At 62.2% G+C, this 23,351-nt stretch overlaps 2 protein-coding genes across 3 annotated transcripts; both read left to right on the forward strand.

Annotated features, from left to right (window-relative positions):
* Positions 1-1,274: 1,274 nt before the first annotated feature.
* On the forward strand, positions 1,275-22,523 carry ASIC1 (acid sensing ion channel subunit 1). Of its 2 annotated transcripts, XM_075445618.1 has the most exons (13): positions 1,275-1,702; positions 1,814-1,928; positions 2,319-2,713; positions 3,778-3,973; positions 17,887-18,037; positions 18,482-18,609; positions 18,831-18,981; positions 19,074-19,130; positions 19,211-19,364; positions 19,454-19,545; positions 19,793-19,872; positions 20,000-20,104; positions 20,312-22,523. In XM_075445618.1, the coding sequence occupies exons 3-13, from the start codon at positions 2,349-2,351 to the stop codon at positions 20,414-20,416; spliced, it is 1,584 nt and encodes a 527-aa protein (XP_075301733.1). In that variant the 5' UTR covers positions 1,275-1,702; positions 1,814-1,928; positions 2,319-2,348; the 3' UTR covers positions 20,417-22,523. The 2 variants fall into 2 exon arrangements, with proteins under 2 accessions (XP_075301733.1, XP_075301732.1); XM_075445617.1 differs by having other exon boundaries at positions 1,275-1,928.
* LOC142365186 (acid-sensing ion channel 1B-like) lies at positions 16,237-17,388 on the forward strand. The gene has a single exon (XM_075445773.1). The coding sequence runs from the start codon at positions 16,486-16,488 to the stop codon at positions 17,386-17,388; it is 903 nt and encodes a 300-aa protein (XP_075301888.1). The 5' UTR covers positions 16,237-16,485.
* Positions 22,524-23,351: the final 828 nt, after the last annotated feature.

Here is a 23,351-nt window from a genome sequence, read left to right on the forward strand (position 1 = left end):
CAGCTTCTGGGGACGACCCCGCAGTCCGGCTGTCCCTTTCCAACGTCACACTCGTAAAGGACATGGAGACACTCTTCTTCCCTTTGCCTGCAGTCGCCATACTGGGAGCAGTGGGCAGGCGCCTGCCGCAGCCTCTGCTCCCCGCGCTGCTGCCGGGCGCGGGTCTGCAGCGGGGTGCACGTCCCCCGGCTCGGCTCGGCTGGGGAGGGACAGACGTGGGGATCACAGAATCACAGAATCACAGAATCACAGAATAGTAGGGGTTGGAAGGGACCTCTGTGGGTCACCCAGTCCAACCCCCCTGCAGAAGCAGGGTCACCTACAGCAGGCTGCACAGGACCTTGTCCAGGCGGGTCTGGAATATCTCCAGAGAAGGAGACTCCACAGCCTCCCTGGGCAGCCTGGGCCAGGGCTCCGTCACCCTCAGAGGGAAGAAGTTCTTCCTCATGTTCAGACAGAACTTCCTATGCTTCAGTTTGTGCCCATTGCCCCTTGTCCTGTCACTGGGCACCACTGAAAAGAGCTTGGCCCCATCCTCCTGACACCCACCCTTCAGATATTTGTAGGCATTTATAAGGTCCCCTCGCAGCCTTCTCTTCTCCAGGCTGAACAAGCCCAGTTCCCTCAACCTCTCCTCGTAGTGGAGATGCTCCAGTCCCCTCACCATCCTTGTAGCCCTCAGATCAGATGGAGGTGAAGCAGGGCTGGAGACGCAGCGGCGCTGAGGGGAAGCTGGGCAGCGCTGTGCAACCCCCTCTTGCTCTGCTCTGGGAGGAGGAGAGCACCCAGCACCCAGTGCCTCCAGTCCTGGGGTGCAGGGAGCACCCTGGGGACAGTGGCACCGTTTGGATGACTGTAAATGGCAGAAGGCGAATAGCGGAGAGAGGGGCAGCACGTCCCGCGTGGGGCAGGGACAGGAGCCCGATGTTTTTGGCAGGGTCTCGTCCCCGTCGTGGTGAGCATCGTGCCGGGCACCACGCCGGCAGGCAGCGAGGAGCGGGGCTGCACCCGGCAAGGCCAGGACAGACGCTCGAGGCACCGCGATGCCCCCGAGCAGGCGGCTGGAAAGGGCTGGAAGGCGCCTGCCTTCGGTCCTCCCGAAAAGGACCGACCCAAGTGTGTCTGAGCACCCACGCGGCGCTGGGGCCACCCATGGGTGAAGCCTGCGAGGCAGGGGAGAAGCCGGGTCGGGGCTGTCTGGGGGGGCTCCGGCGGAGCGAGGAGCCGGAGCATCACTGGAAGGCGCTGGGGGATGGGAGCGGCACACGCACGCACACGCACACACACATTACCCACATGCACACGCCAGCAGCACCAACAGCCCCTGCCAGCAGCCTGCAATCGCTGGAGCGCCCCGCTCCTCCGCCTCTCCCTCCTCCTCCTCCTCCTCCTTCTCCTCCTCCTCCTCCTCCTCGCTGCCCACCGGCCTGCGGCACCCCTCCGCGGCCTCCGGCCCCACCAGCGCACAGACAATGACTTCATGCGGATTATGCATCTGAAGAAACCACCAGCTCCCAGATAGCCACAGGGGGAGGTATCCATGTGTTTGGCAGGGAAGCAGCCTCCCGCTCGCCTTCCTTCTCCCCCTCTTCTCTCCTCGCACCCGGCAGCTGCCTCCTCTCCAGCGATGGTCGCCTCCGGTCCCCCCACACGGCGCTGAGCGAGGGCCCCGGCGCGTCCCCGCTCCCACGCTTGCACCAAGGTACCACCGAAGCTATTTTTATTCCCACCCTTCTTTTCCGGTTCGCCTGCCGCTGCCGGGCTCGGTGCCTCTTGCACCCTGCTCGTCTCCCGCTCCCGTCTTCCCACCCAGCAGCGAGAGGTGGAGGGGGGCTCGCCCCAGCCCCGGCACCCACGTCGCAGCGACAGCCGCCGTCGCCGAGCGGAACGAGCCCAGCTCCGGCCGCGGCCGCCGGCCCTGATTCCAGGTTTGCATCCTCGATTCCTTCATCTATTTGCCGATGCGCCGGTGCCATTTGGGGGAGGCGGAGGGGGATTGGGGGGGGGGGGATACAGCAGGGTGCTGGGCGGGGGGGGCATGGCACCCCGGTCCTGCCGTGGGATGGGGAGGGCGGAGAGGAGGTGGGAGGGGAGGAAATGCAAGAGGCTGCACCCAAATAAATATATATATATACACACATGTACGTGTGTGTGTGTACATGTGTGCGTAGGCGCGGGGGGAAGAGCAGGGCACAGCACAGCATCTGCCCCGTGCGAGGGCTGCCGGGCGCATCCCTGCGCGGCGACGCAGGCCGGGCAGCGGCAGCACCCACGGAGCCGCCGCGGCACCGAGCACCCACGGGCTCCCTTCTCGGCAGAGTGGCCACCCCGGGGTGCCGGCGCGGACCATGATGGACCTGAAGGTGGACGAGGAGGAGGTGGACAGCGGGCAGCCGGTGAGCATCCAGGCCTTCGCCAGCAGCTCCACCCTCCACGGGCTCTCGCACATCTTCTCGTACGAGCGGCTGTCGCTGAAGCGCGTGGTCTGGGCGCTGTGCTTCTTGGGCTCGCTGGCGCTGCTCGCCCTCGTCTGCACCAACCGCATCCAGTACTACTTCCTCTACCCCCACGTCACCAAGCTGGACGAGGTGGCGGCCACCAGGCTCACCTTCCCCGCCGTCACCTTCTGCAACCTCAACGAGTTCCGTTTCAGCCGGGTGACCAAGAACGACCTGTACCACGCCGGCGAGCTCCTCGCCCTGCTCAATAACAGGTGGGTGCCGGTGCTTTGAGGTGACCCCAGGCGATGTCTCCGGGTGCCAGGGCAAGGCACCGCACGTGGCCCCAGCCACCCCACCAGCCCCGCACGACGAGTGCTCCATAACTGGTGTGGGCGGCATCTCCTCCGTCTCCGTGAGGAAGCGGATCCTGAGTTAGTTCAGCTCTGCAGCTGGATGCGGCCACTGCACAGCAACACCGGCAGCCGAGAGCTGCCAGGTCCTGCTTCTGCTCCTGGGTACACGGCTCCCGCGCTGGGCTGCGCTGGATGGATCCGGCACGCATGGCTCCCATCCCCGGTGCGTGGCACATGCAGCAGGGCCACCCTGGGATGCCTGCGGGGTGGATCCAGCACGCATGGCTCCAGCACCGTGTCCTGGGTGCCTGACACATGCAGCAAGGCCAGGGATGCCAGCAGGTGAAGCCGCTGAGCATCACCCAGGCACCAGGACCAGAGGTCAGGGCCATTCCTTGGGCCGTGGCTCTCTGTGGTGCCAGGGCTCACCAGGAAGCCCCTCGCCCGCCCTCCCCAGCCCATCCCCGTGGCTGCAGCAGCTTCTTGGTGCTGCCAAGCCGCTGCCATGAGCATGGTGCTGGCAGCAAGGCACACTCCCTGCCCGTGCCGCTTGCCAAGGGGCTTCACCGCTGCCCCCACTCGTGCCGCAGGGAGGGCTTTGCAGCCACGAGAGTGGGGGCTGAGACCCAGCACACTCAGCCCATGTCCCGGTGAGGCCACTGCCTGCAGCCGTGATGCCACCAAAGGCACAGGACTGGTGGCTGGGCTGGCCTCAACCAGGGCCAGTGCTGCGGGATCGGTGCTGGGCCAAATGGGATGATTTGGTATGTGGCCACTGCTGCTGCCCAGCTTCTCCTCCTCACCCCTCGGCCACTTTGTGCAGTGAATGCTCTGAAAATGCCACGTGCAGGGTGCGTGGGACTTCGCTGAGCCCACGCCGGGGTTGGGGCCGAAGTACCTCGTGTGAAGCCCAAAAATGGCTTTTGCTGGTGTGAGCAGCCACCACGGTCAGGCCTGAGCCTCTGCCTGCTCTTTCCCCAAAGATACGAGATCCCAGACACCCAGACTGCCGACGAGAAGCAGCTGGAAATCCTGCAGGACAAGGCAAACTTCCGAAACTTCAAGCCCAAACCTTTCAACATGCTGGAGTTTTACGACCGAGCTGGCCACGACATCCGGGAGATGCTGCTGTCCTGCTTCTTCCGCGGGGAGCAGTGCACCCCTGAAGACTTCAAAGTGGTGAGTAGCCCCGTGGCCTCGGCCTGATGCCGCGTTTTCCCCACGCAACGAGGGTGTTTGTCTGCCTTCAGCTCAGAAAGGACTGGCAGCGTCGTCATTAAGGGGATGCCAGGGGATGCTGCTGGGTTCTAGAGGTCCGGGTGCTCCCCAGGACGCGTGCTGCTCGGGGCAGAGCTCCCCGGGATCGCTCGGGCTCTGCAAAGAAGGGTTGTGCATGCCGGGCTGGAAACCTCGCGTTGGAAACTGCCACGTGGTGAGGAGGCACCAGTGGAAAAGCGGGGAGAGCCGCAGTGGTGGCCGCCGGGGACCCGAGGGAGCCCCGCAATCCCTCGCAAAGCAGGTCCTGGTGGCACGGCACAGCGTTGTGCCCCGCCACGGAGGTTGCGTCTCACGCTCGTGCATGGATCCAGCGCACAATAAAGCCTTTATCCCCCTGCTGCTGCCTCTCCCCCCGTCCAGCTGGGAATTCAACAGTGCCGGCTATTCGGGTTCTGCCTAATAAATTCGGCAGCCAGGGTGGCTCTTTCCGAGCCGGCTCCAGTATGGAGTGTGGGGCTCTGTGCTGTTCAGGGTCCCCGTCCTCGTCCCCAGCCTGGGGATGTCCCACTCGCGTCCCACGCCGAGCGTGGACGAAGCCACTGAGCACGCCAAGGCACCGGCCGGGTGTCGCGGAGCTGCTGCCCGGGTCCCAGCACAATTCAGGTGATTTTAATCATCTGCATTAAATTCCCTTGACAGGCTCTTTACATAGAGCAGTTGTCAGCCGTCAGGCATTTTACTTATTAAATGGAGGCAAGCTGCAGCCCGGAGGGGGCTGGCTCCTCTCCAGCAGGGCTGGCGAGGGGGGCCGGGTCCCAGCCCGCGTGTGGCCACCGGCCGGTTTCGAAGCCGGGCCCTTCCCAGTGCACAGTCGTGTTTTCTGCGCCGAAGCATCCTCAGGGACCCTCATCCTGGCTCCCTACCTTCGTCGGTCGGGGTCCGAATACCCTGCTTTCCGCATCCCCTCCAACAGGCAAAAGCAAAACAGACTCGCAGCTGGTTTATTATTCCTGCCTGGATTATTCCTTGCAAGCAGGTTGGGATGATTTAATGGATTTGATTAGAAAAAGCTGGCTCTGTGCTCTATTTATGTTGCTCTTTGGATTCCCCTTGCAGCCTTGCGCGGGCAGGTCTGTGCGTGGCGGGGCTGGGGATGGTGCTGCCTGCGCGCGGGGGCCCGGCAGCCGCCCCGTCGCGCCGAGCTGCGTGGGAAACCTTTGCCCTCTCCCCGCGCAGGGCTCCCGGGGCTCGCAGGACCTTGTGGAGGGGTTTCTTTGGCAGGGTCATTCCTGCCACCTCGCTGCTCCCTCCTCCCAGCTCCGACCGCGTCCGCCCAGGCTGAGCCAGGCTCGGTGATGTTCTGGGCCTGGTGGCACTGGTCGAGGCTGGTGGGTACTGGGGACCATCACCCACTGATGCACCATCAACCCCCCCAGCCCGCGCCGCCCCGATGGGGGTCCCACCGCCCCGTGCAGGGGCTGTGTTCACCTCTGCATCTCGGGAAGCCCCTCGCACCCTCCGGGCTAGCGGGATGCCCCGAGCCGGTGCTTTTGCTGCTGGCGCTGCCCCTCTCCTGGCGCTGACACAGAGGAGATGCTGAGTCCAGAGAGGGGGCCTCGCCAGGGAGGGTTTTGGGGCTGCCCAAGCCCCCCAGGCTGGGGGGAGCTGCCTGCATGGAGGCAGGGATGCTTGTCGGTCCTCTCCCTGCGCCTGTCCCCTTTGCAGCCGTTTAACTGGGGTGCCGTGGGCGGTGGGGAGGGCTGGGGGGCTGATGGGGACAGAGCTGGGGGGCAAGCGGCCCCCCGGGCAAAGCCGGCTGCGCGCTGATGCTGGCGGGCGCAGGAGGTGGCTGGAAGAACCGCGGCTCTGCCGCCAGCTCCGCGGCCCTGACACCGCGGCTGCCGCGTTATCTGTCCCCGGCAGAAGGGAGGGCTCGGGGGAGACGCAGCGAATGCAAATGAGGGGCTGCCATAACCGAAATATCCGGGGTGACGATGAGGTGGCAGGAGCTGCCTCGTACCCGTGTCCCCCCCTGGCGCTGCCGGACGGTGGGAGAACATCGCTGGGGGGGGGGAAGCCGCAGCAGGCCAGGGACCCCCCCCCAGCGCTGGGAGTGCTGCCCGTGTGCCCCCCGTGATGCACCCACCCAGGAGCATCCCGGGGGGCTGTGGGCTGGACCTCACCCCCCCGCCACGCAGCACACGGCATCACCCTGCAGCCAGGACAGGAGCCCCTGGCACACGGGGCTCGTGCTGGATGCTGTGAGGAAGCCCATCCTGGGATTATGTGGCCTTTTCCCACCTCCTCCTTCATCCTGCGTCATCACCGGGCCACATGAGGGGGTCCCTGGCATTGCTCGTCCCCCTCCATCTCCACCCACCGTGGCCGGTGCAGCGCTGGGGCTGGGTGCTCCCCAGCAGCAGCCGTGTGCAGGATGCAGGGATGCTCCAGGGGCAGAGGTGGAGCTGACGGGGCTTGGACCAGTCCCAACCCTCTGAGAAGACCCAGGGGGAAACAACTGGCCCACCCCAGCTCTGCCCTGGTTCTTCACAGCCCCTCCAGCACCCCGGGGGGGTCTGGCACCCACCAAAGCTCTCCCTCTGCAGCGGTCCAGGACAGAGAGAACAGACAGGGAGGTGCAGCCATCTCCCCCCCCCAGCCCCCAAAATCCTGGCACAGCCTTAAAGCTCAGCAGGGCAAACACAGGGCTGAAGGGCAAATCCTGATGCCCCTCAGGGCACGGCCTTTCCAGCCCCGAGAGACATGGGCTGAGGATGTCTCTGTCACCGGGGCTGTGCCCAGAGCCTCGCGCCCGCAGGGCCACGCACGGGGTGGGCAGGGGACGGCTGCCTGGTTCCCCTTCGCGGGGAAGGGGGAATCGCCCTCCCTGTTGCCTCCATTTCGGGGCTGCACTCCCCGACGTGCTCATTAGCAGCAGAGATCAATGTTTCACGCTTGCTACTTCATTATTTATAAGTTCGAGCCCTCGCTCCTCTGCGGGAACGCACGGCGCTGCCAGCTCCCAGCTTGTGTTTCCTCTGCCTCCCCGTGCCAGCGAAGGCCCCTGGAGCCCTGCTCCTCGCCCAGCAAGGGAAAGGCGCAGGAGTCCTGTCTCTGGGCTCGAAGCCCCATCAATTCTCCTTCTATCCCGGGGAAAAAGGAGAAACCCAGAGGATAAGCTTCCTCTCCACTCCCCAGTATGGCCCGTGGGATGGGAACTGGGGCAGCCCCACGTAAAACCGGCATCCAACGTCGGGACGGTTGCGCCGTGCTCATGAAGCTCCTTTCCGGGAGTCGGTGCGGGCAGGGGTGACGTGAGCAGCGGTGCCTGGCACGGTGCAACGTGCGTTTGCAGCTTTTCCTTCTCACACCCCGCGAGCCCATCCCAGGGCAGCGCCATGTCCCCAAGTCCTCGTCGCCGTCCTGCCGCGGGGCACGGAGGCTGAGCCTGGCACGGGAGCTGGGAGCCCTGGGGCAGAGCGCACGGGACAGCCTCGATAAACTGCAGAGGATTAAGACCTCTGGACCATTTCCATGAGGCTCCGGGGCTGAGCTGGCACTAGGGAGAATTGAGTTTGACATGGAGATCATGCCGCTGCCTTTTGCATCGGATTCTGCATCCTCTGCCCTGGAAATACCGAGTGTACGGAGGAAGAGCAAGGGAGGGAGCAGGAAAGGCGTGGAGCAGCCCAGGCAAACCTCGACTACACTCCTCCTCTCTTCCTTCTCCCCATCTCCGGAGCAACGAAGGAGCTGCTGCGATGGAGAACGGATCCAGCGTCACCTCATTGTACCTCACTGCACCCCGTCGCACCATGCTGAGCCTCCCCACCACCCTTCTGAACCCCACTGCACCTTGGTGAACCCCACTGGACCCCACCAGATCCTGCTGTGTCCCTCTGCGCCCCGCTGTGCCCTGCTAAACCCCAGCGCGTGCCCCTTTGCACCCCCAAAGCCTCCCTACACCCCGCTGAACCCCCTGCTCATTCCTGCGTTGGGGGTCAGCTCTTGCCAGCCCAGGAGCACCTGTGACTTTTCCCCCTGCAAAAAACCCTCGTGTCGCTCAAACCCGCCCCGTTGGTGGGTGCTGGGGTGTCCTCCAGCACCCATGGGAGCTCAGGGGGAGAGAGGGTTGCAATGGGGCACGCTCGGGCTGCTGGTCTCACGCTACTCAGCCAGGGGATGCTGCTGGATTCCCTGCTCCACCTCGACCCTCAGCCCCGCGGGACCCTTGCCCCAGCACCCAACCGGAGGGACCCAGGCGTCCGGCCCACGGCACCCCACGGCCCCACGCGGAGCTGCGGCAGTCGCAAGCCTGGGAGCCCCGCAGTGAGCAAGCTCCCCCGCGGCGCAGCGTTAGTGGATAATCATAGAGCCGGAGTGAAAAGCATCTCCAACACAGCTGGAGAGACCGGGCGCGGGAATTACTGATACCCAGATATTTCCTGGAGCTTTAGACAGTTAATAAACAAACGGCATGGGCTCTGGAAAAACAACTTGGGGACCTCACGCGGGCGGCAGGGCCAGCTGCTGGCCCCAAATAGTGTCGTCCTCCCAGTCTGGGGCCAGTCCCCAGCGGCACGCCGAGCCGCGGCAGCTCCCGCCGCAGCGCCCAATGGAGCCGGCGCATTTACAAATCGTGTAAGACATTCAAGTGATTTATGTAAATAACTTTTTAAAGCGGCACATGGGTTCCTAAATAACTTATAAGCTTTTGAAACTGCTCTCGTGTATCTGTTATTTCCGAGCAGCAGTTCACCCCTGGCACCCCGGCAGTTCTCTCTGGGGCTCGGCGACGCCGTCCCCACCTCCACCGTCCACGGACTCCTGGCTGGGCTCACCCTCCGCACCAGCGCCTTTCTGCTGCCGATCCGCAGCATCGTTTGACCCCAGAGTCTGCATCATTTTCCAGACGAACGAAGCAAACCCAGTGGGACGTGGGCTGCCTGGTGCAAAATAATTGGAGGTGATGGAGCAGAGGAGCAGTCACGGATGGGACCACAGGCACAGGTCGGACTGCAGCCGTTTGCTGGCGGTGCCTCGGCTCTCCCGGGAAGCACGGCAGGCTGGGAGCGCCCCGACTCTGCCGTCTCATCGGCAGCTCGGAGACTTTCATGGTATCATGGTATTTTGCTCAAAGCAAATCATCCAGAAAGCAGCCGTGAGCCGTTTAGCCCTCAGGCACGGAGCAGACGCCACAGGCGAGCGTTGCTCCTCGGCTGCCTCCTTTCCCCAGCCTCATCCAAGCTTTTCCAGACACGGCCACGCGTGGGGTGCAGGTGGGAGGATTGGGGATCCCTCAGCTCCCTGTGGCCCCGCTCACCCTGCGCCAACGCTGACATAGAGACAGCAACTCTCATTCCAAGCCAGACGCATTTCACGCTCATTCTGCAGCAGGACGGTGATGCCGCGGTGCGACCCCGGTGCCAAGCTCTTTTCAGTGGTGCCCAGTGACAGGACAAGGGGCAATGGGCACAAACTGAGGCACAGGAAGCTCCAGCTGAACCCGAGGAAGAACTTCTTCCCTCTGAGGGTGACGGAGCACTGGAACAGGCTGCCCAGGGAGGCTGTGGAGTCTCCTTCTCTGGAGATATTCCAGCCCCGCCTGGACAAGGTGCTGTGCAGCCTGCTCTGGGTGACCCTGCTTCGGCAGGGGGGTTGGACTGGGTGACCCACAGAGGTCCCTTCCAACCCCTACTATTCTGTGATTCTGTGATTCCCGTGTGGGAGCTGTGCTGCTGAATCTGCCACGATCTCGGCTGAGCTGGCGCAGAAGAGGGTTGGGAACGAGCAGCCGAGGACACCGGCGCTGGGCACGGCACGGCGGGAGGCCGACGCGTGCCTGTGCCTCGCCGCCGCTTAGTTAGCAGCTCTGCGACGGAGCAGGTAAATCATTTAGCGCCTCGAAGCTCTAAGCAACATCGCTCCCGCCCGCCCCGGCCGGCGGTTGGGAAAGGAGAGAGAAGGACACACAGGATCAGGCCCAGACGTGGCTCATTTCGTCCCTGGCCCTGCCCAGGGGCCAAGTCCAGCCCCAGCAGCGTGCACAGCCATGCCCGGAGCCACGGTGCACAGCAACACGCCCCGCACCGCAGTGCCCAGAGGGGTTGTGGACACCTGGAGCTCTTCGCACACCCAGACACGCCGTGCACACCCGGAGAGCTTCATGCACCCAGACACGCTGTGCACACCCAGAGCTCTTCGCACACCCAGACACGCCATGCACACCCGGAGAGCTTCGTGCACCCAGACACGCCGTGCACACCTGGAGAGCTTCGTGCACCCAGACACGCCGTGCACACCCGGAGAGCTTCGTGCACCCAGACACACCGTGCACACCTGGAGAGCTTTGCACACCCAGACACACCGTGCACACCTGGAGAGCTTCGTGCACCCAGACACACCGTGCACACCTGGAGAGCTTCGTGCACCCAGACACACCATGCACACCCGGCAGTGGGACGCACACCCAGAGCACTTCGCACACCCCCGGAGCACTTCACACACCGAGACACCCGGAGATGTCACGCCAAGAGCTCAGAGCAGCTCGGACGCGCCTCAGGCTGTTCCTGCTCCTCTTGTGATGCCTTTGCACATAAAGAATCTTTAACTAATGAATTATTAATTATTATTAATAAGGTTTAATGGCGCCTGTGGCTGCTGGAAGAGATGAGGAGGCTTGTGAGCGCTATCTGGCCGCAGTGGAGGCAGCGGGATGGGGTACCCTGGGCACAGGCGCCCCACGGACACCGGTCCCCAAGGGAGCCACAGAGTGGAAACGCAGCCCAGGCCCCCCACCAGCCTATGGGATTTTTCCACATTGCTTCCCCTTCATCTCCCTTTGGTCTCTATCCACGACCCAGGCTGAGCGGTGGCCAGGCCCACGGTGCCTTCACTGAAGAATCCACCCAGGAAGCCTCCCAGTGCCGTTTTTCCGCTCTCCCCCCATGTGAAGCGGAGAGAAGCCGGGGGCAGAGGGGGGCAGGTCCCCCGAGCAGGAGGCAGAGATCTCCGCAGGGAGATCCGGGAAATTAACTGTCTCGTGGCCTTTTGCCTCGGTTTTAATTTATCTGGCTTTTTATAGACGCCTTTGTTTTATCGCCTGCAGAGATTCTGGCCGGGGCTCTCCAAGCAGCAGGCTTCGCTGCAATTCCCGAAACAACCATGACTCAAGAAGCTCCTCACCATCTCAGGCTCTTATTTATTTATACAGGCCCCGACACTTGGATATCATAACCTTTTATTTATTTTTGGGGAACTCTTTTTTTGCTGCATGGAGGGTTTGGTTCGTTTGCATCCAGGCTCTCATCGTAAGGACAGCGATGGAGCACGGGACGGCGCTGGGGCAGGGGACTCCTCACGCTCCCTCTGATTTCTCAGGGATTTTAAGCCCCCTTCTCCTCGCTCTCCTGGCAGAGCCACAGCCCAGTAAAGCGAAGGGGAGACCCATCCAGAGCGGCCGCATGCCGGGGCTGCGTAACCACCCTGCTTGGATTAGATTAGATTTGAAAACCGTGATGCGTGCAGCGCCTGAGCGAGCGAACACGGCAAGAAAAACAGATAGGAATACAATTTTTTTTTCCTCCACCAATAAAACCATCGGCTTGAAAATGCTTGCACGAACTGTCTAAGCAACTGTAAAGGATGTTGGAAAAAATTGCTGCCTGCTTATGGGTAATTCCTGGTCGGCAGGAAACATGGAAAAGCACTGGGATAATCCCAGCCGCCTGGACACGAGCGGCACCTCGGCAGCATCCTCCGCATGCTGGCAGGGCAGGAGCCAGCCCAGCCCTGGTGACCCCTCCGTGGCACAAAGGGACACCACCAACGGATAAATCACCCGGAAAACTCCCCGCATTACGAACTGTTTCAATTATAGGAGCGCAAAGAGATTCCTGGCAAGAAGGAGAGGGTGGCTGTGGGAGCCGTCAGAGCGGAGGCACAGCGAAGGGCCTGGCTGCAGGCACACAGTCGACAGCCCACGGAGCTGCGGGGGGTCCCGGCTGAACCCCCCAGGGACCCCGAGCTGGGGGGCTGCCAGTGGCCTCTGCACCCGGGGCAGCAGCGCTGGCACCAGGCTGGGCAGCGCTGGCCCAGGGGAGCTTTGAAAGATTAATGGAGTTTAAATGGAAGGGTTTGGAGAGGAGATAAGGCTCATCTGATATGAAATCATATGGCACAATGGGAGCCAGGGAGGCCCCGGGTCCATAATGAAGTCCACTTAGCGCATTACTCACCCTAATGTGCTTTTTATTAAAGTCCTGTGCTGCAGATGCTGGGTCTGCAGCCGATAACCCGGGGCAGGGTGGCACAGGGACCTGGAGCACCCGGCCCCTCTGCCCTGAGCCCTGCCACCAAAAGCAGCCAGAACAGAGCGCGCCAGCCCTGCACGGTCCCAAAAAGGGACCTTTGGGTTCTCATCCCCCGTGCGAGCCAGGGACAGAGCTCCCGCGTCACCCAGCACCGCAGCATCACTGGTCCCACAGCTGGGGCTGGGCTCCCTGGGCCCACAGGGACGGGGTGGAGAGGAGGCGGAGGTAGGGAATAATACAGAGGAAAAACTCCTTTTTAATCATCAATTTTTCTGCATTAGAATGTGACATGCTAATCCACTGTGAAGCGTCTAATCTGGGGGATAAAGGGCTGGATAACACAAGCTGCGCCTGGCTTGGCTGGCGGAGCGAGCAGAGGCAAGGTGGCAGCATCTGATAAGGGGCGGCAGGATTAGTCCCGGCAGAGATCCCGGCTGCCCGGGCAATCCCACCTTGCGCGGCTGCCCCAAGTCTGCGTCTCACCAGGGTCGGGGAGGGGATCTGCAGCCCCGAAGCCGTCATGAAGCAGCTCATCCTCCCCAGAGCAGCGACGGAGGCATTGCAGGTGCCACCACCACCATCTTAGCAGCTCTGGGAGCTGTAAAGCACCTTCATGGACTAAGGCACATTGCAAATCTGATTTTTCTCCCCTCCAATGCAATGCACCCAGCTGCACGGGAGCAGGACAGCCCAGCAGCAGGGGGACCATCTGTCCCACCAAATACCCGTCCCCCAGATCCTCCTCCTGCAGCTGTGGGGTTGCACCCGCACCTCACCACTTCCCACCAGTCAGCTCCGACCTCCGGGCTCCCGGAGGGATGATGCAGACCCTGCTCAGCCGGGTCCTCGGCAGGGACAGGCAGAGCCCCGTTACAAAACGGAGCAGGTCCCGCTCCCGGGGTGCTTTCTGCGACAGCTTCCCCGGGGCCGGGCTGCCGCTTGCGGGCCTGGGATAACAGAGCTTGCAATGTTGTTTTCTCCTCGCCTCCTCGGGGACTGGTTTATCTCTATGAATAACTCCATCCCGGCTTTGATCTCCTCTGCCATTAAAGCGTGACAGGCTGTGAAATGTGCTGTTGCTGCCGTCAAATCCCCCTCCCGCTTCCCCCCGCCGCCTCCGTGCTCCCCTGCTCCGGGGAACCTCCTTCCCCAGGCCCGTGACGAGCTGCGAGGCAGCGAGCGGGGCCGAACGGCCCCAGGACAGTGGCCAAACACTACGCCGGAGCCAGGAATAACCAGGCTCCTGCCACCATCCAGCATCCCTCGCTGCGGCAGGGAGGAGGGCATCGAGCATCCCCGGTCCCCAGCAGTGGGTCGGGGTGTGGTGGCATCATCCCAGCATGCGCCGCCACGGGGGCTGATGTCATGGCTAATTATAGCATCCCCTGTCCCTCTCCCCTGCCAAAGCTTTACCTGGGAGAGGGTAAAAATAACTCCTGGCGAGGGAGGAGCTGGAACGAGCCCAAGGACTCCTCCAGCATCTCCAAAACTTGCACAAACCGGGACGGCACCCCCATGCCCGCGATGTGGGGACGCAGCCATGGCTTTATCCCCAGTCACAGAGTCAGGACACGGTTCCCCGAGTGCCAGTGCCACCAGGCTGCTGGCCCTGACTGTCCCCGGTCACCTTCACCCCAGCTCGAGTGTCAGCTCTGGGACGGGCGGTGGTAACCGGAGCTGCTGGGAAGCGGCCCTGGCACTCCCCGCAAGCTGTTTAATGCAGGGCAGGTTAATGGCCCCGGCTGATGATGGAGTGTTTTCATTACAGCACCTCCCTCCCCCTGCTGCAATTACTCCTAAGAAGACACATTAAACCTCTCCACGCCGTGGGGTCGGGTCAGCCCCTCGCTCACACCATCAAGGACTGTCCCTCAGGGCCCCAGGCAGCAGCGCTCGCCTGCCGCAGCCCTGCCAGGGCCAAACCAACCCCTTCAGGCTTCCCTGCCATTTTCCTTCTTCTCCTCTCCCTCCTACAGACATTGCACAGAAGCCCCCTGTCCCAGAGCTGGGGAACACCAGAAATCCCACCCCAACCTCAGCCAGCTTGTACCTGCTTGCTCCCTGCCAAAAGCGCTGCTCTGTGTGCGATCAGCCCAGCTTGCTCCCAGCTTGCTCCCAGCTTGCTCCCAGCTTGCTCCCAGCTTGCTCCCAGCTTGCTCCCAGCTTGCTCCCGCAGGCTGAGCCAGCCCAACATCCCCAAACCCCCTCCCAGGTGAGGCCCTGACACCTTTATAGCCCGGTGCTGCCCACGGTGCAGCTGCAGGTCATCTCCATCAAAGCCAAAGGGCTGGGATATGACCTGGTCCCCAAGGCACGGCGGCTCCCAGCCACTCAATCTGCCTCCCTGCTCCCATTTCCCAGGATGAGTTTCCAGCTCAGACTCTCTGGTTTGCTCCCAAAAGGCATAACCTTGCTCTCAGCTTTATGAAATTTCATCCCGTGGCTCTGGCGCTCGTCCCCAAGGTCACCCACCCTTTCTCCCTGGTGCTGACAACATCCCCAGGTTTGTGACAACTGCCAGCGTCCCTCTTACACAAGGGCCCTACGGGGAATATCGAGCTTAGGGAGCCCCAGGATGGCCCCTCAAGAGACAAACTGCTGTCACATCATCAGCCATAACCTCTTGTCCTGGCTGTGCCTGCCCTGGCAGGGATCCCCAGTGCATTCCCTGCCCCTTACACCAGCGTCACTTGCTCGGGAGGAGCAAATAACTTGGCATGAGATTTGTAGAAGTTTTTTGGTTGCATTTGTTTGCCTGGTTTGGTGGTGCCCATGCCTGTGAGCTGGGATGTGCTCGGGGACCGGGGGCCTCGCAGTGGGGGAAGGAGGCAGAGCAGCCGAACCAGTGAGCTGGGCCATGCTCATCACACTCAAGCATCAGCCAGAACCTCCCGTCCAGCTCTTGTGCATCAAAGCGCGGCCGTATTCAGACGCTGCCCTTCCCCTTGGGCCAGCAATGGCAGCTGCGGTGCTGGGATGGGGCTGGAGATTGCTCTGTGGTCGCATCGGATGCTTTTATGAAGTGCTGAGTGCAGGAAAAAAGCTAAACCGCAAGAAGGGGCTGTGCTGCTGCAGGGCTGCGGCGAGGAGACGCCTTTGCTCCCGGCAGCCAGCCCGGTTGCCGGCTCCGTCCAGCACCCCACATCGGGGCTGCCTCCCCGGGACCCCCAGCCGGCTCGGCAGCACGAGGCCCAGACGCCGTTCCCCGGGGAAGCGGTGGCTGCCCGTGCCCCACAGGGATCCAGAGCACGAGGTGACACGCCGTGTGCCAGCTGGATTCATCACCCGAACCACGGCAGTGCACAAATCCTGCCAAAACCAGACCTGGCTTGGAGCAGAACGGACCTCGCAGCGCTCGGGACATCACCTTCACCGGGTGCTCCCATGCACACGCCGCTGCCCTGATGAGTCCGCGGGGACGGGTGCTGCCGGGGCAGGAAGAGCACCGCGAGAGCTTGGGGACATCACAGCATCCTTCTGCCCTCGCTGGCACCGCAGCAGGATGGTGTCAGAGGCATTTTGGGAAAACCTCTGGCTCCAGCTGCCCTGACGAAGAGCCCAGAGAGCCCGGCATATGGCGGCTCCGGAAACAGCCTGGCACCCGGCGGGGAGGGCCTGGCCGGAGCAGCCGATGGGGCTGCCAGGGCCACGCTGCCCCGCAGCGAGGATGGAGGACGCGGCGTGGGTACGCGATGTGCTGGGTGCCTGGACGCGCACCCGTCTTCGCCGGACCTGGCTGCCGCTCAGCTCCGCCGGGCAGCACCGGGAGCTCCCAAGGTGGTTCTGGAGCCGGCGACGTCTCTGCTCCATCCTGCCAGCGGCAGCCGGCCGGTCCCGGGGGACCTGGGGAGCCCGCAGAACCGCCCCTCGCTCCTCCTCTCCTCCTCCCTGCTCCTGATATACCCTCCTCTCTCCGTCCCCTCCGAGCATCCCTCTGCTCCTCTCCCTCACTCCGGCTCACCTCTCACTCCTTTTCCCTTCTCTGTTTCTCTTCTCTGAACTTGCGCCTTCCTCCTTCCCTGCTCTCCCCCAGCCCCTCTCACCCACACCCTGAGGAACCAACCCACCATCGAAGACCCCCCAGGCTGGGACAGGGCGGAGGCCAGGACCCCCACACCGGAGCTGGGACCCCCCACGCTGCAGCTGGGATCCCCACGCTGGATGATGCCCCTCCAGATATTCTGCACCATCTCCTTCTCCAGCGAGGAAGGACCAAGAGATGCTGCAGCCACCAGGAGTGGAGAGGATGGAGCAGACGAGTTCCTGTATGGGCAGGAGGAGGATGAAGAGGAGGAGGAGGATGCAGGGGCAGCCACGGACTTTGTGGCCTTTGCCAGCAGTTGCACGCTTCACGGACTGAGCCACATCTTTGTGGAGGGCAGCCTGGGCGCTCGGCAGGCACTATGGGCGCTGGCCTTCCTCCTCTCCCTCTCCGTCTTCCTCTACCAGGTGGCCGACCGCATCGTCTACTACCTGGAGTACCACCACGTCACACTGCTCAGCGAGGAGGACAGCCCCGAGATGACCTTCCCTGCTGTCACCTTCTGCAACATCAACCGTGTGCGGGTCTCGCAGCTCAGCCACGAGGACCTGCTCTACCTGGCCCCCCTGGTCAACTACGAGCCTGGGATGGAGCTGGGCTTCGCCCCGGCCCAGCCTGGCCCCGGGGACGAGGACGAGCCCCTAAATTTGTACGGGTTTTTTAACCGCACTTGCCACCAGCTGGAGGACATGCTGCTGAGCTGCAGCTACCGGGGCGAGCAGTGCGGCCCCGGCGACTTCGTGGCGGTGAGTACCCCCAAGGCGGCCAGGCACGGGCAGCAGCTCCGGCCGGCATCGTGTCGGACCAGCCACGGCAGGCGACGCTGCCCTTGCCAGCTCGCTCGGGGACAGGCTGATATTTCAGCCCCGTCCGCTGGCACCTGGGCGTCTCGCTGGAGTTGGAGACGGCACCGGCTACGGCGACGCGGTGGCGGGACACGGAGAGCAGCCCCAGGGCTGTGCTTGCGGAGGAGGTGCTGGCACCCCCGTCCCGGCGTCACCACCGCCCGTGGGGCACCATGAGGTCTGCAGCCCACCAGCCTCGCATGCCCCTCGCCCGGGCTGGCAGCAGCTCAGCGGCGTGGAGACGTGCCGGCTGCCGGAGGCTGAGGAGGGACGGGGGGGTCGGGATCCCGTCCAGCCCCATCCTCTGCAGGGATGGAGGGGGGCTCGGAGGAGGCACTGGTGCAGGCGTAGGGCTGAGTGCCGCCGTCTCGGGGAGCTCGGGCTGCCGTGGGGTCTGTGGGCTCGAGGTGCCGTGAATCTGGAAAGGGTTTCCTCCGAGTCCGTGCCATCGCTGTGCCTTGGTGGGGGATGTCTCCTCCTCCACCGGGGCAAAGACAGGCAGTTCCGACAGCGAGAGACACCCCGTAGGGCAGGAGCCTGGGTCGGATCGCATCTCCGGGCTGGGACGCTGTGTCTGGGGGCTGGGGATGCCCTCCCTGCTCCAAGCTGTGGTGCCGGCAGCAGTTTGGTGCCGGCAGAGGGGCCCCAGCCTCAGCCCCGTGTCCTCTCCTGCAGGTCTTCACCCGCTACGGGAAGTGCTACACCTTCAACGCGGGGCAGGACGGGAAGCCCCGGCTCATCACCATGAAGGGGGGCACTGGCAACGGCCTGGAGATCATGCTGGACATTCAGCAGGACGAGTACCTGCCAGTGTGGGGGGAAACAGGTAACTCACCGCCCCAGGGGCTGCTTCCCAGCCCCTTCCCAGATCCTCACCCCACGGGTCCACGTCCCTCAGGCTGCCTCCTCTTCCCTCCTTCCATTTCTCATCACTTTGGGTCCTTTTCTTTCCTTTTTGCTGCATGTCTTTGCTCTTCGCCATGGCAACTCCCCATCGGTTTAGACAAGCAGCCATCACTTGTTTATAAATAGAGGCAAACACTTCCCTTGCCGCTCTCCCCGGGTGCTGGAGCAGCAGGGTCAGAGGCGGAAGGGACAAGGACAAGGTGTAGCAAACAGATGGACGGACGGATGGACACATGAACGAATGAATTTGCCCGGGGGAAGGGTGGGGGAGAGGAGAAGTTTTGGTCTCCCCTGCAGCAGGGCTTGGCGCAGCCCCGCAGAGCGGGGTACAGTGTCGTGCTCACCCCGCTTCTCTCCGCCACAGATGAGACCTCGTTCGAAGCCGGGATCAAGGTGCAGATCCACAGCCAGGATGAGCCCCCGCTGATCGACCAGCTGGGCTTCGGGGTGGCTCCCGGCTTCCAGACCTTCGTGTCCTGCCAGGAGCAGCGGGTAGGGACTGGGGGGGGGGGGTCTGGGATGCTCCCTCCAACCCTACACTGTGGGCTAGACCTGCTGTGGGATGCTGAGCCTCCTCCCCATGCCCCTTGTCCCCTGCCCCAATGTTGGATGGAGAGGGGAACCCGGCCCTGGAGACCGGTGCGTCTGCCTCCCCGCTGTGCCGGGGGCTGGGGGGCTTCTCTCCTCACTCCTGGCTTCTGCCCCCCTCCCAGCTCATCTACCTGCCGCCTCCCTGGGGCGACTGCAAGGCCGCGGCGGGCGACTCGGAGTTTTACGACACTTACAGCATCACCGCCTGCCGCATCGACTGCGAGACCCGCTACCTGGTGGAGAACTGCAACTGCCGCATGGTGCACATGCCAGGTGAGCCCCACGCGCGGCAGGGTCCGGCCCCCCCCAGCCTCAGCCCACTGGTGCGGTCCCACCAGGAAAATTCTGCTTTCTCTCTCCTCCAGGCGATGCCCCTTACTGCACCCCGGAGCAGTACAAGGAGTGCGCGGATCCGGCCTTAGGTGAGGCTGCCCGGCCCTGTGGGACCCAGCTGTGGGTGTTGGGTTTCTCCATCTCTCCGTCTCCCTCTCTCCCTGCCCAGATTTCCTGGTGGAGAAGGACAACGAGTACTGCGTCTGCGAGATGCCCTGCAACGTGACCCGCTACGGCAAAGAGCTCTCCATGGTGAAGATCCCCAGCAAGGCTTCTGCCAAGTACCTGGCCAAGAAGTACAACAAGTCGGAGCAGTACATCGGGTAACGAACGCTCTGAGGCTGCGGGGATGGAGCGGCATCTTCTCCCTCTGTCCCAAACCTCAGCCTGACACCACTCCTATCCTGCACAGGGAGAACATCCTGGTGCTGGATATCTTCTTCGAAGCCCTGAACTACGAGACGATTGAGCAGAAGAAGGCGTACGAGGTGGCCGGCTTGCTGGGTGAGTGTTGGTGGCTGTGCTGGTGGCCCTGTGGCAGCACCCAGCCGGCACCTCCCAACAAGGTGGCCTCGTGTCGGCTCTGTTTCGGAGGCACCGGGATGTGCCGACAGCGCGGCTGCAGCGCAGGGCATCCCGCTGCCACGAACAGGCACCGGTCACAGCAGTGATGAGTTTTGCCCTTTCTCTGCTCTCTCTGCCGCTGGACGCCAGACTCGAGCCCCGCTGACGGCTTCTCTCTGCTCTGCAGGTGACATCGGAGGGCAGATGGGGCTGTTCATTGGGGCCAGTATCCTCACAGTACTGGAGCTGTTCGACTACGCCTACGAGGTGAGCATCTCTGCCGTCCCACAGCTGCCAGGGAGCCCAGGTTACCCCAGAGCACAGAAACGCTCGTGTGGGACGTGGGGAAGAGCCGCCCATGAGCCCCCACAGAGCTGAAATCTGGCTCTTGCAGGTGATAAAGCACCGGCTGTGCCGGCGGGGAAAGTGCCGCAAGAACCACAAAAGGAACAACACGGACAAGGGCGTCGCGCTGAGCATGGATGATGTGAAACGCCATGTAAGTGCCGGGCACGTTGCCGGAGCCACCGCTCCCCTCTTGCAGCTCAGAGGCTGCCCCAGATGTGCCGTGGGGTGGGGGTCACCATTTTGGGGAAGGCTTGGGACAGGAGCAGAGGCATCAGGCAGAGGTGCTGTGGGGACACAGGACTTGCTCTCTGCGGGGGTCTGGGTGTCTGCAGCATCCCGTCCGTCCTCTGCTCCGCAGAATCCCTGTGAAAGCATACGGGGCCACCCGGCAGGCATGACGTACGCAGCCAACATCCTACCTCATCACCCGGCCCGGGGCACCTTTGAGGACTTCACCTGCTAACCGACGTCTGGATGTACAACCTGAGCTACCAAAGCCCTCCGGAGAGCTGCCCTTCTCCCTGCGAGCGCCAGCGGAGAGACACATCTAGGGGACCTTGCTCCTCGCCACGGTGGGACACAGACAAGAGCGACGGCCTCGGATTTCGGAGCAGGCGGTCGGGTCATGCTCGAACCCGGTGCGCGGCCCCCGTGGCAGCTGCTCCATGCCTGCCCCACTACTTCAGAGACTCGAGGACGCTCCAGCCCGGCCGTCCTCGCGGCGCGGGGAGCGACACGCACAGCGGGCTGGGGCACGGGCCTGCCCCGTCTCCTCCCCTCGGCTCCCCTCGGCCTTTTTAACTAGAAACCCAGAAGCCAAGAAGAAGCAGCCGTTTGGCCGCAAAGTCTCCATCCACAGCCCTGTCCGTCTGTCTGTCCATTGTCTCCATGCCCATCCTGCTCCAACGCCTTGGCCGGCGCTTGCTGGGCCCCCCGTGCCTGGCAGGAGGGATCATCGAGGAGCCCCACGGCGTGTCTGGCAGGCACGGCCGTGGGTTCGGCAGCCCCAGGAGAGCCTTGATGTCCCCTGGGACCACGGTGGCCCGCAGCCCTCCCTCGCCTGGGCACTCCTGGCCACTCCACGCTCATGAAGACGGGACACCTCCACCCCTCCGAATCGTCTTCCTCGGCACTGTGCCCCAGGGACGGCGGTGCCTGGCCACCGAGCTCATTGGCCGCAAGCACCGGGGGGACCCGGCCGGCGGTTGGCACTGATGACCCCGCCGTCTCGACACTCGTCCTCAGTGGCATTGGGTCCAGCGACGGTGTGGTCTCCCTGCCTGTCTCGCCTGGGCTCCACACAGCCTGGCCAGCGCCAGCCCTGCCCCGCTGTCCCTCCTGTCCCCAGGGAACCTGGGGCTATCCCGTGCAGCCCCCAAAACCAGCCATCTTTGGGGAGAAAGGCAGAAGGAAAGCTCCCGGCCCCCATTTTGGCTGCATCCACCAGTCCGGTGTGGCCAGGGCCACCACAAGCGCCAGCCCCTTGGCATCGTTTGGCCAGGCAGGCGTAGAACCCCCAACACCAAAAGGGTTCGTAGGTTGAGGTACGTACACCCCGCGGCACAGGGTGCTCTGGTCCACGGGCACGCAGGCTCCCACCCCGCTGAACCCCCCGACAGCAGCTGCCCCCGGGCGCTGCGAGCCCCGCGCATCTTCGGGGCGTCTGCCGGCTCGCTGCCCGGGCACCGCGGCTGCTCCTCCCGTCACTGCCCTCTCCCCGGCACGCCGAGACCTGCCCTGGCAGCCGGGGTCCGGCCGTCCGGCACTGGCCGAGGCTCTGCTCCCCGGGCCCACAAGCGCACACCGTTTCGCTCTAGGGTCAGTGGAAATTGGCCTCCCCCTGCCCTCGCCAGCCCCCAGGCCCCATGCATCAAGCAAGAGCCCTCCCAGGGCTGAAGTGCTACTTATCTTTAAGAGCTTTTGCAATAAGTCTTTTTAGTAATTATTATTTCTAAACTGCAGTTTTGGTTTTAGTATTGTCATTAATATTATGATGATGATGATTATTATTATTATTATTTGCTTCCTGACCAAAATTAGGAACTGGGGGTCAGTCCTTTGTATCCAGCGATCACCCAAAGATGACGGGTCGGCCACATCCATAAATTTTCTTATGGATTTTTCCTAATGTTTCATTGCATTTCATTTATTTATTTTCTTTCTTTCTTTCTCTTTCCCATTAAAGCTTTTAAAGATGGGGCTGGGATTTGACCTTGACGCTCACCTGTTGAAGCATACCCTTTTTGGTTTGTTTCTATTATGCCATCTTCATTTTATATTTCTTATATGTAATATATATGACTATATATATATGTGTACATATATATATATCTCTCTATATATGCACCACATCAGTGTAGATACCCATCTAGTAGCATTTAGGCCTTGTTCTTGTGCCATTTTTTTTTCTGTTACTGATCTCTGAATGCCTTCAAGTGTATAAAGTGTTGAATTCTCTCTGGTATCTGTACTATGTACACACATTTTCATAGGAAGCACAATAAGATGACAGATGCATTGTACATCAATACCTGCTACTCTTAACGATGATATAAAGAATGATATAACTCCTGAACACTGAGCCTTTCTCTCTCGCTGAGCTGCTGGAAATTGTCCCCAAGGAGGCAGGTGGGGACAGCATCATCCCAGGGTGTTCTTGAAATCTGAACTTGAATCTTGAAATCCATCCTTGAAATCTGAAATCCTGGAGCCAAGACCAAAAGGGGGGGGAGTGAGGGAAAAGCTTTGGTCCAGACTTCCCGTCCTGTCTTTAAACACGCACATGAACAGCAGCACCATCAGCGCTGATGCTGAGCAGAGTCCCATTAAAGCGTCTCTGTGCCCATGTGGGCATCGCTCCGCGCACCGTCGTGAGCTCCAGCGTCGCTGCCTGGTCCTGCTGCCATGTGAACACGCCTCGAGGGATGCTTCAGGCTGGAGGATGGGAGCTGATTTTTGCTCTCAAGCAGGGGGAGGAGAATTAAAATCTGCACAGCTGCTGATCTTTGACATCTGGAACACTTCTGCGGTTTGGGACAGACACCTGAGATTCAGCAGCAATGAGTCACTAGCTGGAATAGCACCTGGTTTTCATTTAACCAAGTTAGTAGCGGTTGTAGCACAAGCCATATGTAAACACACTTTTTGTCCTAAAAATTTCCAGCTACAAAGAGCAGAAGATGCCAAATTCCACACTGGGCAACCAAAAAAAGCCCTCGGGACCCCACGGAGACTGAGTAATAGTGAGTGGGCAGGGAATACTGAAATGCCAAACTCCCCTCGGTCACCTGGCTCCGGCCGTGTCCCTGTTGCTCCTGGAAATGGCAGACGGTTGTTTTGCATTTAGACTCGAACGGTCTTACTGCTGTTCTGGTCATTCGCTGCCAGAGCTGGTGCTG

This window comes from Opisthocomus hoazin, chromosome 32 (assembly GCF_030867145.1).
Source record: "Opisthocomus hoazin isolate bOpiHoa1 chromosome 32, bOpiHoa1.hap1, whole genome shotgun sequence".
Taxonomy (NCBI): Eukaryota; Metazoa; Chordata; class Aves; order Opisthocomiformes; family Opisthocomidae; genus Opisthocomus; species Opisthocomus hoazin.